This window comes from Anabrus simplex, chromosome 2 (genome assembly GCF_040414725.1).
Source record: "Anabrus simplex isolate iqAnaSimp1 chromosome 2, ASM4041472v1, whole genome shotgun sequence".
NCBI classification, from domain to species: domain Eukaryota; kingdom Metazoa; phylum Arthropoda; class Insecta; order Orthoptera; family Tettigoniidae; genus Anabrus; species Anabrus simplex.
In genome coordinates, this window is record NC_090266.1 from 578,200,989 (window position 1) to 578,217,508 (window position 16,520).

At 40.8% G+C, this 16,520-nt stretch overlaps 1 protein-coding gene across 1 annotated transcript in view; it reads left to right on the forward strand.

The window, feature by feature from the left end:
- side (sidestep) overlaps positions 1 to 16,520 on the forward strand; it is a 1,669,326-nt gene that overhangs the window by 434,842 nt on the left and 1,217,964 nt on the right. Inside the window, exon 2 of the mRNA XM_067140964.2 lies at positions 14,500 to 14,635. Coding sequence (XP_066997065.2) covers positions 14,500 to 14,635 — 136 coding nt within the window. The remainder of the gene's footprint in view (positions 1 to 14,499; positions 14,636 to 16,520) is intronic.

A 16,520-nucleotide genomic window follows, 5' to 3' on the forward strand; every position in this document is an offset into this window, starting at 1 on the left:
GGCTCGCCAGATGCAGGTCTTTAGATATGACTCCCGTAGGCGACCTGCGCGTAGTGATGAGGGTGAAATGATGATGAAGACGGCACATACACCCAGCCCCCGACCCATAACCCGTGTCAGCGAAATTAACGAATTATGGTTAAAATTCGCGACCCCACCGGGAATCGAACCCGGGACTCCCGTGGCCAAACGCCAGCACGCTAATCATTTAGCCATGGAGCCGGACTAAGTACATAGTGATGACGTCCCAACTGAATTAAGGTCACAAAAATTCCATGAGTAATTTCACTCTACCTTCACCCCTCCCGCACCTATCACACAACTACCACAGACCAAGAGTGTTTGCAGTGGCTCACTGTCACAAATATCAACGACCCCCAACGAAGTTCAAAATATTCTCAATAGTCTCCCAACAAACTGCTCCACCGGGCGCAAGGACATTAATCCAATGTTCCTCAAAAATACTTCTGCATCACTCCATGCACCCTTATCTACAATTTTAAATCCATCCGACCGTCCGTCTTCTTTCTTGGTTTTTTTCTCGGACTCAGCGAGGGATCCCACCTCAACCGACTCAAGGGCAGTGTCCTGGAGAGTGAGACTTTGGATCCATCCATCCATCCATCCATCCATCCATCCATCCATCCATCCATCCATCCATCCATCCATCCATCCATCCATCCATCCATCCATCCATCCATCCGTCCGTCCGTCCGTCCGTCCGTCCGTCCGTCCATCCATCCATCCATCCATCCATCCATCCATCCATCCATCCATCCATCCATCCATCCATCCATCCATCCATCCATCCAATTTGTCCTCTTGAATTCCAACGTTATCTTCATATTGTAATTTCTCCTACTCTTAAAGACGCTACGCAAATTTATTCATTTACTAATGTCATTCCACGCCATCTCTCCGCTGACAGCTCGGAAGATACCACTTAATCGAGCAGCTTGTCTTCTTTCTCCCAATTCTTCCCAGCCCCAACTTAGTAAAATTTTTGTACTGCTACTCTTTTGTCGATAATCCCACAGAACAAATCTAGCTGCTTTTCTTTGAATTTTTTCCAGTTATTGAACCCTCTGTCCTTGAAAGAGCATTCCACTGCCTCTTTTTCACACAGCCGTACTTATCTGAAGAACAACACGGATTCACTCCCGAAAAATCATGCCTCACTAACCTCACAGTTCTCAATCACCACATCATTTAATCAATAGAAAATAAATATCAGTTAGATGTAATCTATATATACTGTGTCTGGCCAAAGCATTCGACTCGATGGATCACGCTCTTCTTCTTCTTCTTCTTCTTCTTCTCCTTCTTCAAAAGCTCGCTACCACATTTAATATCCATGGCCCCGTCTTGTCACTAAGTTTCCTGTCCGGGAGAAAACAAAGAGCGGTACTCCCTCAATCTGCCTCATCGTGGTTATCTGCTTTATCAGGTGTATCTCAGGGCAGTATTCTGGGAATCCTACTCTGTTCTCTATATTGATGGCATCATTATCTGCACCCAAAATAGTCAGTGTTCCCCCCTCTTGTACGTCGACGACCTGAAAATCCCAAGTGTAGTGTCTGCACCTAATGATTTTGATGAATTAGAGATTGTTCTCAATTCGTGTGGTGACTGGTTTAAGAAATTGAATCTTTCTCACAATGTTAGGAAGTGCAACACAATCTCCTTTTCATTGCTAAAGCAAGGAATGAACTGTGTCTGTATCATCCAGAATGGCCCCCTCATCCTCTCAGCGTAATTTCATTGTTGGTTTCGATATGACCGTATTGATAGTTCCCTTGACAAGTTCCCACCATACTCGCAGATAATGGCCCGTCATCCGGGGATGTGCAGAACCGCGATTTATCGCTGAACACAATGCGAGGCCTTTCCACAGCAGTCCATGCTTCCCGGTCACGGAACCATTCCAAACGCAGCCATTTGTGTTGTGTTAACAGCAGCCTACGCATGGGATAGAAATTTCCTAGCTCGGCTGCTGCTAGTCTCCGGCCAATGGTGAAGAATGACACAGAATGCTGCAGGGAGTCCATTAATTGTTCTCGCATGGCAGGCGCTGATGTGAAGGTGTTACGATGTGCTGTGCACAACACAGCGATCCTCCATTGTAGAGGTCATACGAGGTCGACCGTAACGTTGACGACGAGTATACCTGCCCTGATGTTCCCATGCATTCCACAAACGGGCCACCATCCGAATGCCCCAAAAATCTGGATATTGCACGATTCGAACAGCCAGCCAAATGGAGACCCAAGATGAGGCCCCTTTCAAACTCTGCCATGTGCTGATAACGCTGTCACGCGTTAGCGGCATCTCCGTATCCTCCACAGTGATCACTCAACATCTGACGCTCTTCAACCCCTTATATACCCTAAATACCAACTTCACTAATGCAATAATGCCCTTCCTGACGCCAATCTCAGTTGGAGAGTTAATAAAGTTGGAATGAATGATGGTAGATAAAATAGGGTAAGAACGTGGAAGGGATCGGCTGTGGTATATGGAAAGGAACTGCCTCGGCATCCGTGGAAGTGAAAATAGGAAACCACAGAAAATCATTCTCAGGACAACCGACGGTGGATTATTATTATTATTATTATTATTATTATTATTATTATTATTATTATTATTATTATTATTATTATTATTATTATTATTATATTTCTTCTGAAGAAACATCTCATTGTTGTTTTACTCTTTCAATAATTTTAAACATAGTTAATTAATCAGAAGTTGTACCATTTCCTTCTGTATCATCACTCGGGAAAACTGTGACAGCTGGTTGATGATGTAGGATGTATGAACCTGTATTTGCTTTTCTGGTGGGAGAATTGAACCTGAAATTGTGTACGCCATTTTTTCGTGCAAAATATTTTTTCTCTGATATCATTACAGTATAAATATTTCACGCTTCACATGCATTTGTAAATCATCTGAAAATTTCTTTGTAGACTCACATTATGGCAATTTTTTGTAGACTCACACACAGATTAGAAAAAAATACAAATTGGGTTCGTAACAGAGTGTGAGCTTTTGAAGATATTCAATAACCTTACCATCACTGCTTGATGTCTGGTTGGTTTTGTAATCATTATTGGATGGGGGAATGAAACACTTTCCACTGATATTGGTGTAGTAGCACTACGAGTGGCAGGAGGGGAAAAATATATTCGTATTACAATTGTCACTCTCTGTTCGTTCGTGGTCGTTTCCCGAGTCCTCTTGACCTTCACCCTGAGCAATTTCGACGTTACCGCAGGTGCTGCAAGAAAATATGTACCAAGTGACTCTTCCAGAACATAATTCAATTATTATTATAATATTCTTTCTTCTTTCCTTCTTAATCTGTTTACCCTCCAGGGTATATTTTCCCTCAGAGTCAGCGAGGGATCCCACCTCTACTGCCTCATGGGCAGTGTCCCGGAGCGTGAGATATTGGGTCGGAGGATACAATTGGGGAGAATGACCAGTACCTCGCCCAGGCGGCCTCACCTGCTATACTGAACAGGGGCCTTGCGGGAAGATGGTGAGATTGGAACGGATAGACAAGGAAGAGGGAAAGAAGCGTCCGTGGCCACCTCTACTCATTTGATCTCCCGAGGGTGAGGGGACCCCGTTCCAGCCCTCGTACCACTTCTCAAATTTCATGGCAGAGCCGAGAATCGAAACCGGGCCTCCGGGGATGGCAGCTAATCTCACTAACCACTACACCACATAAGCGGACATAATAATAATAATAATAATAATAATAATAATAATAATAATAATAATAATAATAATAATAATACGAGTGGCAGGATGTTTCCTCAGGATAATATTATTATTATTATTATTATTATTATTATTATTATTATTATTATTATTATTATTATTATTATTATTGTTTAGAATGTATAACATGAAAAGACATTATTCTTTTCCTTACTCATACCTTATTTCCCCTGTCGTTATTGTTGAAGATTACCTTCTGATTTTACAAATTATCTTATGGCAGCTTACTTTCTTGTAGAGATATACGGAGATAAGAACTCCATTCCTTTTTGGTATTTCCATCCATTAATTTTTATTACTCCTTTACAACTGTTCGTCGGTTTTTGTCTTTCCACTGCCTCTCTGGAACAATCCCTCAGTTTTTCCACATACGTTTTAATACATTGGCTAAAACAATGGTGCTTAGTAACTGAGGACATACAGCACCTACTTAAAGGAAGGTAGCCTCAACTATATCATTTACAGTGAATGATTTATATGAAGCGCTCTGGAATCGGATGAAGGAAAGAGTGCTACCAATACTATCAGAGGAAAAAAGGAAACTGGTTGCAAAACAATGGGGAAAATTCCACAGATTTTCAAGTTATTTTGCAAACAGCATGTAATATTTAACAATAACAATAAGTAAAATGCGCGAATAAAGAAAGGAACATCGTTTGATAGACAGCGTATACTCATTAGAGCCCCAACAAATTGTGCAGCATCATTCTACAAATACAAGAAAACATTTTCAATCATTCTGTTAGCTCACATGACCTCTTTACAGTGTTCGTTGTGGGCGCTGAAGGAACAAATATTCATAGTGGTGTCTTCTCAAATAGTGCATTTGGGTCGTCATTGAATGACACACAGACCGGGAGCACAGTACTGTATAGACTGGGAAGTGGGCGACGTAAGTCAAGTGTCGCAGTAGGTCACATGGCAAGCGGGCGGGTTGATATGTGGTAGGGGACAGCGCGCAAGGTAGGAGGTTCGAATCCCACCTAAGGATTCTTCTTAACAGCCAGTTGCCTGGGATGTGGTAAGGTTGCATACTGGATGGTTTTCAAGGACTCGACTGCTTTGTTTATTTGACCCTGTAAAAGGCCGGATGTATCGTTGCATTGGGTATGGTGCTGGGTTGGACGAGGATGTGGATATGATGCGTCGACCTCCTGTTTTGAAGTACGTGTTCTGCGTATCTGAACTCGTTCTACGGGTTCATTCGAGGTAACCATAATGAATTAACAGTGGCGCTCACGATTCCTGGTGTCTTCTAGCCCGTAAACACATATCTCGTTATATTATCCCGGTTTATGGACAGGGACCGATGTCATTCAGAATTGTAGTATATATGAAGGGATGCATAAAACTGGATCGGAAGGGGCCGGTGGACCACCCGGTATAGCCTATGTTGAGTACTCAGCCCAAAGAATGGTTTGATCCTCAACAGTTCTGGCATCAGGTTTCATGGACCGCCTAGGTGTCACTGATGAACAATATTAGGAACTTTTTTTTTTGCTAGAGGCTTTACGTCGCACCGACACAGATAGGTCTTGTGGCGACGATGGGATAAGAAAGGCTTATGAGTTGGAAGGAAGCGGCCGTGGCCTTAATTAAGGCACAGCCCCAGCATTTGCCTGGTGGGAAAATGGGAAACCATTTTCAGGGCTGCCGATAGTGGGATTCGAACCTACTATCTCCCGGATGCAAGCTCACAGCCGCGCGCCTCTACGCGCACGGCCAACTCGCCCGGTATTAGGAAAATGAGGAGGGAGGTAGTTTCCAGTTGATTTCCTCTCCGAGCCAGAAGTTGCTATTATACTGTATATCCGTCTGCAAGCCCACTGAAATATACGCACCAACTGACCCTATGAGCGACCACAAAAAGTTGAGGGTATGAAATTTTTAAAATGAAATCTCCTATTTAAATTTTAAATCAATGAACGTAGTAGAGGGAATTTATGAATATATGATAGTATGGAATATGAAATGTATTATTGTGTACTTCCTGGAATACTTTCTGGAAATGATGTGGGCAAGAATACGTCCGTAACCTGAAATTTTGAAAACTGTGTTTACATTATCTTCTTCTTCTACCGCTTTTTCCACATCTGTGTGGTCGCGGGTGCGAACTGTGTTGCACATGTGGATTTGGCCCAGTTTTACTGCCGGATGCCCTTCCTGACGCCAACCCTTCATATGGAGGAATGTAATCACTATTGCGTGTTTCTGTAGTGGTTGGTAGTATAGCGTGTTGTCTGAATCCGAAAAGGAAAGTGTGGGAACAAACACGAACACCCAGTCCCCGAACCAAAAGAATTAATTAGGCGCGATTAAAATCCCCGACCCGGCCGTGAATCGAACCAGGAACCCTCTGAACCGAAGGCCCCAACACTGACTATTCAGCCAAGGAGTCAGATTGTGTTTACATTCTCTTGATGTGGCATATTCATTGTTTACTGCAGGTAAAAATATAATTAAATTTTGTATAAGTCCACACTTCTCACTAAGAAGATCCTGGGGCCCTTTACGTATTGTCTGAATAGGAGATCGATTTTTATTATACACTGTCTCTGATGCTGGACAATGCAACAGATGTTGAGGCTTTCACAGAATTCAAGAGTTTCTAATAAGCAAACTCCAAATTGCCTCCTTTGCAATTCCTTTGTAACATGTCAATGAATCCTCTAGTTACAATTATCCATACATCTGTAATTTTTAGCTTATCTTTGATTTTATAGTAGAAGAGTACATTTCTTTTATATATATTTTATCTGTATATTAATTATGTGATTAAGTGAAAAGAACGCCGTGAGCCCTAACTTCACCACTGCTTAAGTCAATAAATAAATGATAAATAATATTGTTAGTAGTCACCTTCACTACGCCTCTACAGTGAATATTGTTTGGTAGAAGAAAGGGACGGGGGAACAAAATAATTCTGAACAATGGAACGCTATACCCACGGCCTGGTCGGAAATTTATGTTTGCAAGTACCATAAACAATGCACATTTTAATTACCTCTATAGAACACATGGTACCACAGTTCCCCCCAGCAAAACAGGAACACATCACTTAGCGCTGCACTGTGACATTCTCACTAAGAAGAACTTCACGATGGGATGGGGTGGTTATACAAACAATATTGCTGAGGGAGGAAAACGATATAAGATTAGCAACATATCAGTGAATGTAGCGTTTATATGTCGCTTTAGTACACAAGTTACAGGGATGAGGGAACCGAGCTGCGGTTCTGCTGTATACAGATCCTACCTGTAGTTCTGTAAATACCTTACTTAATGCGAGATTAGTGTGGAAGTTAAGCGCTGATTATAAGTACTTAACACGTATTATAACATCGTTTGCCCCATCGTTCTAACAAATTACCCGGCCTGTATAAACCACTGCGACCATCGTATAAATCTCACTCAATTATCATACTAGCATGTTGTAGGCACTCCATTACCACCTGCCATTCACAACACAAAGAACCACGTCCAGCGGCTGTCTTCCATCTCGTGGAGGAAATATTATTAATCGCTACTTCCTAGGACTGGAGCATAGGTAACAGTCAAATTTTCGGGGTGATGATCAACCTGTCTTTTTTTCGTTTCAATTGGCATTCCATCCGAAGGGACATGCTACCAGCTCTGTCGAAACATTGAAGACAAGGTGTGATTCTGACACTTCGCGCTGTGGGGCCTATAGTGGCGAGTTTCTCTACTGGACGGTTGGCTACCGTGGAGGAAGTTGGTGGTGTTTAATGATGGTTTCGACAAAACTAACAGGCTGAACGGTTCACAGGTTAAGGTTATCCTCGAATAAAAACTGAAGTATGTGACGGTATATTTTGATATCGAACTTAGACAGGGAACGGTAGTTGGTACGGGTACGTGCAATTTTGTGAGCGCTTGCGTACAAATTTTCTTGTCGTTGTATTTTAATGATAAACATAAAACAGATAAATGTTCATTCCTCGTGGGCATATGTTTTAGCAAACGTGAAACTACCTTCGAATATCTGAGAAGTAACATTATGCCATCTGTATGCGAAACATCGAGAAAACTGAAAGGTAGTTTAAAAAGATTAGTGATCTGTGCATTTATGTAACAAAATAAACATGTAAATATGTATTTAATAACAAAATGATACGTTTAAATTAGAGGTATACACAAGAGTATCCATATCTTCAACCTTCCAAAGGTCTGTCTGTCTGTTAGGTCAACAGCCCAGAGGCTGGTTGGATCCTCAAATAGCACCACCAAAGGTTGTGGGGTTATAAGGAAACCCCAAAAACCAACGGCAGCACCAAAATGAGGCATACTAGGCAGGATGAGGAGTGAGGTAGTTTGCCATTGCTTTCCTCACTGGTCAGAAAGTACTATTGCAGCATGACTGACCCTGTGAGCAGCACCTTTCATAACACTCAGAAGCACTAGTCGTGCTCCGAATGTCATTACTCAGCACTACCCATACCCCAGCAGATTCCATATTGTCACAGCCATGATGTTGACTGGGACTTCGGTGGAAGCTACACTTTACTCTGGCCTGTGCCAAGAGATGGATGCAAAAGTACTGTATCCATCAAGAAATGACAGCAGGCATCTTCCAAAGGTATAAACTAAATAATAATAATAATAATAATAATAATAATAATAATAATAATAATAATAATAATAATAATTTTTACGGAGATATCGTGGTGGACAGTGGTGAAAGAAGGTGCGGGCATGAATAGGTGGATACAGAGAGAGATTAAATAGCAATTCAAAACTTTAAAATTTGGGATACATTTCTCCTGTTTTTCTTCACACTTTGCACATTGCTAAGCAAATAATGAATAATCAGGTACAAGTTCTTGCTCTTGAGCTCAAGAAACAGTATAAGAAGTTCTATAATAATCAATAACAACAACATGAGCTTGAAGCTACCCCGTTACAAATTTGGCAAGAGTACCATTTCTCCCTTCAATACATACTCAAGGAGACAGAGCTCCAAATTTTACACCAGTAGTAAGAGCGTCTTTGCTGTAGAAATTACACTTTAGGAGACTACTCTCTAAAAGTTTCAAGTTCCAGGCCTATCAAAGGCACAACTTACACTTAAACAAAACACTTCTTTGTCTTTTTTGCTATTTGTTTTACGTCGCACCGTCACAGATAGGTCTTACGGCGACGATGGGATAGGAAAGGCATAGGAGTGGGAAGGGAGCGACCGTAGCCTTAATTAAGGTACAGTCCCAGCATTTGCCTGGTGTGAACATGGGAAACCACGGAAAACCATCTTCAGGGCTGCCGACAGTGGGGTTCGAACCCATTATCTCCCAGATGCAAACTCACAGCTGCGCGCCCCTAAACGCACGGCTAACTCGCCCGGTTTATTCAAAACAAACAGTAGACATTGTCTTAGTTGCTCAATAGTCGAAATTATATAGGAAATAGAATGCGAATTCTGAACCTTAACAGGGCAATAAATGCCCATTCTACGTGGCTTTAATTTAAAAAGAAAAGGTTAAAGTTACTGGCCGAAAATCAAAATGTTAGGTGGCGAACCCTTCACTCCTTTGGAATTCATCATAACATCATTAAAAGCCTATGTGGGCTTATGGTCCGAAGTTACAGAGGCTACGCCTATCCTACGGAGGTGACTAGATGGAGAGAAAGTTTTAATGTACAGAATTAAGAGGAATGATTAAAGATTACAATATCATAGTCACCTCAATGTCAAGTTGAGAGGGAATACAAGAGGGTTCTCACTCTTTATTCCCTCGGTTAAGTTCTTTAGATTAGTTTGAGAATTTACATTGAGAAATATGAGTTATATTACGAAAGAATTTGGAACCTTCCCCTTGAACTATCATCCAAAGACTATTACATGATTACACAGAGTCTGCCATTACCTTGAGTTGGTGGACCTCCCGGCGATGGACGAGGTAGCCCTTCCCCTGCCTCCGCTACGAACACACTCTAAACCTCTTAACTGGAGCATTCGAAAATATAATATGGTCTGAACGGAACCAGCTTTTATAGCGGAGAGGAAGGTTCCAGTTTTATCTGTGCCGAAGCCTTGACACACCCACCATCTCTATTGAATAATCAAATAAATATCAAAATTTCCTCATTGGTTAATAATGTAACTGTACAAAATTCCCTATTGGCTACAACATTAAGTTGGCGGGAGGAGATAACTTTGGAATACCAAAATTCATCTACAAACAATTCAATTGACAATATAATATAATATAAATAATATAATATAATATAATATAATATAATATAATATAATATAATATAATATAATATAATATAATATAATATAATATAATATAATATAATATAATATAATATAATATAATATAATATAATATAAAAAACAAACCAAACCATTGAACAATTGACAACCAACCTTATCTTGAATTTGAATAGTCGACCCTTTCCTCAGAGGGAGCACCTAGGTTCACAGTAGAGACCTCCGTCGAAAATCGTTCAAACATATTCCCTTTGCTGTTTCAGAGTTTATGTTATAGATGGCCTTCCAAAGGTGCTTTTTTAAATGCACGGGGCGGGTGAACCTCCAATAAAATAATAATGATGATGATAATAATAATAATAATAATAATAATAATAATAATAATAATAATAATAATTTTACGTCCCACGAATTACATTTATGGTTTTCAGAGACGCCTATGTGCCAAAATGTTGACCCAAAAAGTTATTTTACATGCCAGCAAATCTGCCGACATGGGACTGGCTTATTTGAATACTTACAAGTATCACCGGACTGAGCTGGTTCGAACCCGTCAACTTGAGCTCAGAGGGCACTGCTGTGCGGTCGGAGCTACTCAGTTCGGTAAGCAGCAGTATGTGGATGAACAGTTCTTACTAGCCAGCTTAACAGTACAGTTAAACACACATGGTCTTTCATGAAAATTTCGACATCGAATCCCAACACACTAGTTTGGGATTTTAGTACGCTTGTTAAAAATCATCCTCTCAGGGTAGAAATTGACACTTAGGTATGTCCTACGACCGATGGTAGTTGATGTGACATTAAGAAACTATTATTCTTCTTTTTCTGCTTCTTCTTCTTTACCGCTTATCTCAAATCTTCATGGATTTGCGGGTGCATCTGTGTCACGCATCTGGAACTGGCCCAGTATTACGGCCTGATGCCATTCGTGACGTTAACTCCAAGTGGAGGTTGTCTGTAGTTGTTGATAGTGTGGTGTGTTGTACATAAATACACATATGTATATTCTATCACAAACACTCTAGATATGAGCCAGAGGACTTAGGTAGACGTGAATAAATTCCCGCTCCGGCTGCGAAACGAACCGACGACCCTCCAAATTCAATACCACCATGCTGCCATGGAGCCGGTTGACATTAAGAAAGTTTTCGCACCCGGAATTAGAAGTATTATTATTATTATTATTATTATTATTATTATTATTATTATTATTATTATTATTATTATTATTATTATTATTATTATTATTGTTGTTGTTGTTGTACCGGGGGACACCTTCCCTGGCCAGTTAAATTTCGCGTATTTTATAAGGCCATCTATGTAACCTTACTTGAACTGATGTATTACTACATACTTTGGTTTTCAGCTGTTAGATGCCTCTATCATCGGTTTAAGTGTCCCCTCTTGCTGGATCAACGATAATTCGTTCTTAAAAGGAACTTCATTTTTGCAGTTGGCAAACCTTAGGGTTTGAAGATTGTTTTGTTCATGTATCAAATTTTCAAAACTTCTGCTGCTTCCTTCTTCAATAACGATCAACCTATCAGATCTTTGTAAATATTTTCTCCAGCCAATTAAAATTGGGGGGTGTGTACAGGAATCCAGACTATCGGTAAAGAGTTCTGGAAACTTCCCCTCAAATATACTATAAAATCTGGGGATTTAGGGCCGTATTGTCTTCTTTGCCCCAGTCATTTGAGCGCGGCGTGTCCTAAGGGAGGCAGGAGTCCCGGGTGGCGTTCGGATTGCTAAGCAACGCAACGTAATGACAGAATTTTCATGGACATGTGATAGCTCCTGCGGATTGCTTGAGGGGAAGGTTTCAACCTCTTTTATGTACGTAAAGTTATAAATTTCGTGGTTTAAATGTAGAATTTTCGGCCAGTCTGTGGACTCTATTCCCCACTAGATAATCTTTAATGTAAGGGAACAAAAGAGTGATTACCCTCGGTTGGTTCCCATTCAATTTGGCATGGGGTGACTAAAGTTACTAAACCTCTAAATTTCTTAACACTTATTTGGTATTTAATATTTCTTACTTAGACACCCCGCTGTAGAATAGGCTTAGCCACTGTATCACTGGGCCATGAGCCCACTCAGGGTTTTAAGTATTTCTAGAAGGAGTGCAAGTGTTTCTCCTACTTTGCATTTTGTTTATGGACGGTTACAATCAACCTTTCCTTTTATTATTAAGGCCATTGAGTATGCGCAATTATGCCGCTATAAATTTATTGCTGATTGTGAAATTGTCTCTGGTATGACGTTCCCTTGAGGAACAGAAAGTTATCAACTGCTGAGCAATAGAGAAGCCCATCTCGGGGCTACTTTGTGTAAATACTTTAATTAAGGAAAACCGATAGTGTGTAACTGCGCAATTAGAAACTGACGCCTCTGTGACAATGACATAGTTGGAGCGCAAACTCCTACAAGTGTTGTAAATTTTTACCTGATTTTCGGACTTTAAGTCCTTGTGATTTCTAGAGCTAACGAGCTCATTAATGTTGTTATTATTCGTTCAGATTTTCTATTTATCAATTTTAAAGTAGAGAAAAACGAAAGAAATAAAATTTCAAAATGTGTTCTGTTAAGTTATACTCTAGTTAATTCCTTATACACCCATTCACCCCGCACGCTTTTTACACCTCTGTGAGCCACGGAAATCCCGGAAAAGTATTATTATGATTATTATTATTATTCCACATTACGTCACATCAGTTATAGGCTTCGTTAAGATGCCAATGACGGATTATATCCCTAAAGGAATCCTTTACCACATCGATTAATATACTAGCACGAGTCTCCCAATTCTAAGTATTTCTAAATTCCTACCAACTATGATAAAATTCCATCGCACCATCTTGGACACAGAGGATGAGCGCCTAGCCGTTCTTGATTCTTTGATCCCTGGTTCGAATCTTTCGGAACAAATCATGCGGAATGCATTAGGGGCTATTATTATTATTATTATTATTATTATTATTATTATTATTATTATTATTATTATTATTATTAACACGTTGGGTGCCATGTGCCGCCATATGGCGTCACGGTGGTCTACAAATTTGAGATGGCGTGACGCCATATGGCGGCACAGTTGAGTTTCAGGCGATGCGCCGTAGATAATCAGCTGTGACATCTATGCGCGTAAAATTGGTACTACGTGAAGGGCGAACTTCAGGGTCTATTCCAGCTATGTATTTTTACTGTATGCCACCATGTGGCGCCACAGTATTCTTCCGAAGCCACTGACTGGCCAGTGGTCTTTGTCACAGGTGAAAGCGCGCCAGGCTTTGTTTATTCCTCGTTTACGTACGTATTATCACTCAGTTTATATAGTTGTGCAAAAATATAAAAAAATGGAAGATATTGGTAATAATCTTACGAGGGAACACATACATGTGTTACACTCGGATTCGGTTGAAATTTGGTAGGAATATTCGTGGGAGGCAGTAGAATGCTAAGGTGAAAACTGCATGTACCCAGCGCAAGTTTAAACGCCAAAATTGAGCAAATAAATAGTCATGAAATTAGAAGTACCAAGGGAGTATCGGGGTGTGGCGGAGAGGTAGGGAGGAGCGAAGCATCGGACGTGAACCAACCGGGCTGCGTCGAGCTGCGCCAGCAGCCAGGTAGCGTACAGTTAGCGCGTTTCCCTCAACTTCCCGATCAGATGTGCAAAACGTAAATATGAAAACAGCACATGAAACAAGTGTACAAAGGACGATGTTTGAACAACGATGCCGATAAGGTTTGAAAAATTACAACGAGTAACAAGAACTCGGGCATGCCGAGACGCATATTTTCATTGTTTAGAGTTATCAGAAAACTGTTCACAACTATATGTAATGCAATATAAGTACTTGTTTTGCATTTTACTAGGTTTTCATAAATATTGCGTTAATTTGAATTAGGAAATAAATATCCCGTATTGGAAATTCGTATTGAACATTCCATGTCAAAAAATTCTGTGACACCATATGGCGTCACGCTATATTTTATCTTTCTTAAAAATTGATGTGACACCATATGGCGTCACGCATGACCATGGTATGGTGAGATAAAATTTACTTAGTACATCATATAAATACATCCCAAGATTATATAAACAGTCTACAACGCGTACAATTGCTTTGGCACCAGCGGAATGCAATTCAAAAACATGCCTGGCACCAGTGAAATAGTGTGCTACAATCGGCTCGGCACTCAACGTGTTAAAAATTAAAATCCACAACCTATTTCCAGTCATTCGACCAGGTTAGGAATGGAATGAATGAAGCCTCCATGTAGAGAATGAGGCAACTGCCGTAGCGCAGAGTATAAACACAGTGCGTTCGGTCATAATTTATGTGAGAGACCTTGTACACTACCTGCACACTCTCTTTGTGCTCCAACAGGCAAAATCATCCCCTTTCATCATATTTGTGAGCCTTGAGTAAATTCAATCGATAGTGAAGGAAGTTGGACTTTATTTGTTTCAGTGCCCGCTCGTGTGGTGTGGGCGGTAAGTGGGCAGGACGCTGAACTACCCTGCAATGTGACCCCTCCTGACAGCGGGGACCGCGTCAACATGGTTCTGTGGTTCAAGGACACTACAACTGGGATTCCACTCTACAGGTGAGTAAACCATTCATTTTAGAATTGTTTGAGAGAGGATAGAGCTAAATGTCACGTAATCACGGTAGGAAGTGGAAAGTGATATATTTATATAAAAGGTGTTAGGGGTGTACGTGCAGATATTTTGCTAGTCGGTAAAGAAAAATACATTTTAGAACATATGCTATGTACTTTTCATCTTGTCCTATTAGATTCCTCATAAATGAGCCAAATATTTCAGGACCTGATATGTTTTGAACGGCCGGAGTAGGAAACGCCGGTTATGTCAGACTGTCCTTGTGTAGCAGAGTTACAGTAGCAGTTGTTGAACCTGTTTGTTATCGAAGGCTAGCACATGTCGCTATGTCTTCTACTAGCCGCTAGGCAAATAGGGGTGGTAGAATCACATCCTGTACCCGAAAACCGGTCTAGGGTACGCTGTGAGAGGTACAAGTAATCCTTATCGAGGTATCCTCACTTTTACCTCCTAATGTTGCCACCGAGTGCTATTTTGTACTCGTACAAACCTTTTCCTGTAAATGTAATTATTGTGTTATTCGGATTTGTATGGGCATATTCGTTGCTTGATATAGAACTAAGCTTACAACGTAATTCATAAACAATACCTACGGATAATTATTTTTAAAATTTTCAAGTTTCAGGACTATGTTCGGTAGACATTCAGTCTTTTCTACGGGCTACGAGAATTAAAACAGTATGTTACGCGGAATATCCGTACCAGCGCATACATACGAATCAAGTGTTATGCAGTTGTGTGTAATTTATAAGACATTAATATTATAACTCAGTGATCCAAGCTGACAAAATTGAAGGGAAATAGTTAATGAGTTAATGAAGATCATGGCGCGTAATAAAATTCTGGCACCTCAGCGTCTCCGAAAACTTTAAAAGTAGTTAGTGGGACGTAAAATCAGTAACATTATTTATTATTAGAATGTGATGCCCTAGCCCTCTGATTTTCTTTGAGTTGAGGCTGCAAGGCAAGCAGACATAAGCGTCACTCTAGCCACAAGGACGACCTAAGTGTTCGATTAATCAGATGTCATTCTCTTGCAGTGCGGAGGTAACGTCTCTAACGAATCTTCTGCTCGTGCTTACGGTCAAATGTGCCGTCGGGACAATTAGTTGTACGGGTTTAACGTGTGTGTTTTGTGTACAAAAGTGTGGTGGCCTTGGATATATGCTATAAGTGCAAATCGACGTTCTTGAAGGAAACATTGCAGTTATACTAGAAACCAGCGGAAATATTCGAGGAAAAAAGTACAGGTTTTGTAAACGTCGCTGCGGTTATGGAGCAGCGGCTTGATACAACCAAGCTGTTTACACGTCACTCATAATACGTAGAAGGAGAGCCGGTGGTTAATGCTTCAGTGCCTAGGATGTACTCACTGGTATAGATCTGCTGGGAAGGTGTTTTTCTGAATCAAGGGGTGGCCATGTTAAGACGAGCGATTTTTTTCAGAACTCTTTCAAGAAGTTGCTATGAAGGGCCCTCGTATCACGAAAATGACAATCTCAGTTATATTTAGCAGGTGGTGCACTTTTGGCAGTGGAGAAAAAGAAGTGTAAGATTTTTTTTTACATACTCCACTTATAATACAGTGATTCACGAGGGGAGAACACTGAATTCGTTTTCGCCGCATAAGATCGTAGCTGAGCAGTTTAAGTAGCTTGTAAGGATCCACGTGGCCCGAACACTTGTCTGCAGCGCACCGCACCGGGCTGGGCGCTGCGGCTGGACCACTTTGAAGAGTGATGAATTAATGCCACGGAGATAAGCCACGACTCTAAGTACTCAAAACTGAAGTTAGCGAACGTGACGCGTGCATTCGAAGGAAACACACGAGCCTGCGATGCAAAGAAATAAAAAGGTAACGCAACGTAA